Source organism: Penaeus vannamei, chromosome 11 (genome assembly GCF_042767895.1).
Source record: "Penaeus vannamei isolate JL-2024 chromosome 11, ASM4276789v1, whole genome shotgun sequence".
In the NCBI taxonomy this organism is placed as follows: Eukaryota; Metazoa; Arthropoda; class Malacostraca; order Decapoda; family Penaeidae; genus Penaeus; species Penaeus vannamei.
In genome coordinates, this window is record NC_091559.1 from 43,461,872 (window position 1) to 43,464,371 (window position 2,500).

The 2,500-nt window shown below is 42.8% G+C and overlaps 1 protein-coding gene across 2 annotated transcripts in view; it reads right to left on the reverse strand.

The window, feature by feature from the left end:
• Positions 1-2,500, reverse strand: part of LOC138863208 (nephrin-like) — a 53,632-nt gene that overhangs the window by 12,398 nt on the left and 38,734 nt on the right. For both annotated transcript variants that reach the window (XM_070127341.1, XM_070127342.1), the window contains 2 exons: positions 1,655-1,839; positions 1-124 (listed from right to left, as the gene is read on the reverse strand). The exon at positions 1-124 is cut by the window's left edge and continues 41 nt beyond it. In XM_070127341.1, coding sequence (XP_069983442.1) covers positions 1-124; positions 1,655-1,839 — 309 coding nt within the window. The remainder of the gene's footprint in view (positions 125-1,654; positions 1,840-2,500) is intronic.

Consider the following 2,500-nt stretch of genomic DNA (forward strand, 5'->3'; position numbering starts at 1 on the left):
GAGAGAAATGGATAACGAAGGAACCGAGGGCGTTGCGACTGATGCAGGTGTAGTTGGTGTAGTCCATCTCGGTGACGTCACGCACGCGCAGCACCGACGACCATTCCGCTACCCCGTCGGTCAGCTGGTGGCGATGGATAAAGAAAAAGAAAGAAAGAAAAATCACAATGATCCGAATCTATTCAAATAAAAAAAGGGAGAAAGAAAAAAGAATAGAAAAGAAAAGAAAAGAAAGAAAGAAAACACACACACACACACACACACACACACACACACACACACACACACACACACATATATATATATATATATATATATATATATATATATATATATATATATATATATGTAAAGAGAGAGGAGAGAGAGAGAGAGAGAGAGAGAGAGAGAGAGAGAGAGAGAGAGAGAGAGAGAGAGAGAGAGAGAGAGAGAGAGAGAGAGAGAGAAATAGAGAGAGAGAAAGAGAGATAGATAAAGGAAGAGAAAGATAGAGAGAGAGATAGAGAGAGAGATAGAGATAGAGAAAGAGTGAATTTATTATAAATTACTATAAAGAATAAGAGGGACAGAGAGGCAGAGATAGAGGGGTGATGGGGGGGAAGGGAGAGAGGGATGATGGGGGAAGAAGGGGTGAGGGGAGGGGAGAGTGGGGTGATGGGGAGGGGGACAGGGAGAGAGAGGTGATAGGGCGGTGAGGAAGGGGTGAGGGGAGGGGAGAGAGGGCTGATGGGGAGGGGGGAGGGGAGAGAGAGGGCTGATAGGGCGGTGAGAGTGACGTCGGGCTGTCAGTAGGGCGTCCGATGTGATCAGGAGAAGGGGGCGTGAGATGGAGGGAGGGTGGAGGGTGGGGGGGAGGGGGGGAGTACATTTAGATGAATGAGGGCGAAGAAGAGTGGGAAAGAAAGGGTGGATGGAAGGAAGGATGGAAGAGAGAGAGAGAGAGAGAGAGAGAGAGAGAGAGAGAGAGAGAGAGAGAGAGAGAGAGAGAGAGAGAGAGAGAGAGAGAGAGAGAGAGAGAGAGAGAGAGAGAGACAGACAGAGAGAGAGAGAGAGAAACAGAGAGAGACAGGGAGAAATAAGGCATCATTATATCATGTCTTTATTTGGTACTGCAATCCGGATTTGAGAATCGTATATATATAGAAACAATATGAAATCCTCTGTCACACGATTTGATCCTGATAACTTTGAGACTATAATCTGGAACGCCGCCTGCCACCCTGCGTAGAAATTAACACAGTTACATGCCCTGAATCCCAAATGGACATCTAGATACTATTAAGGGTACGTGACGTTGCGTCCCATGTCTGGATAATTACAGAACAACCATTTCGCTGCTAATGTGAGCCTGGCTGACACGGAGTTCCAGGGACAATAAGCCCTTCCAACTGTTTAAACGCACGGACTGTAATATTCATTCACACGTGGGAAACCCGCAATAGTTAGAAGAATTATATGAATTCTCATGATGATCTTATAGTCACAATAACAATAAACAATCAGAACAATCACCTAGAATCACAACAGGCACTTAAACAGTCACAATTATCACGAACTAAATCACAGCCTTCATGAAATCACAATAACCACACTAACCCAACAGACAGTCACACCAGCCACACCGAATCCCAACAGACCTTCAAAATCACAATACCTTTGGCGAGCTGATGGAGTATTTCCGATCAGTGTAGATCACGCGATCATCGTTGACAGTCCACTTAAAGGAAGGCGCTGGAGCTGCGTGCACTCGACAGTCCAGCTGGCCTTTGTCACCAACAGCTGCCCACCACCTGTCGACCTGCGTTCCATTGGCGATGTCAGTGGCTGACGTCGGCGGCTCTGACAACGAGGGTCATGACCTTGAACAGCTATGTAATTTGAATGTCTTTGGAGACGAGTTGTAGGGGTTTTAACAGAGGGTTTTGGGGAAGTCGGATGCTGGGAGGGTCGCGATGCTGGTTAGTATTAATGTTTCTCTTTTCAGAACTGGAATATGAATATCATAGTGAGTGCTAATCTATTATTCTTTTTATAAATGATGTTATGATTATTGCTATGAACGTCACTTTAATTGTCATTATTGCTTTTTTTCTGTTATCATTAAAGTGATATCATATTTGTCATTACTAATATAACATACAGAATAATCTAGTTATTTTATAGTATCATTGCTGCAATAGTTATTACTGTCATCATCATCATCAAATTCAAAATGTTAATACATTAATATATAAACTTGCTACTCGTATCATAAATCCATTTTCATTATCATCCTTATTGTTATCATTATTCTCACCATTATCATTCCCATCATCATTTCCGTCATTATGAACCATTATCAACATTATACAAAGGAAAAATAAGTGAGAATTCACCTCGTGCTGAGTTACATAACGCTCATCCCACTTTTAATTGGGTGAAGCATTTTAGACTCTAAATGATGCAACACTTTATGGGTTGGAAAAATCTGTGCAGTTCGGAATTCGCACAAAACACGTGC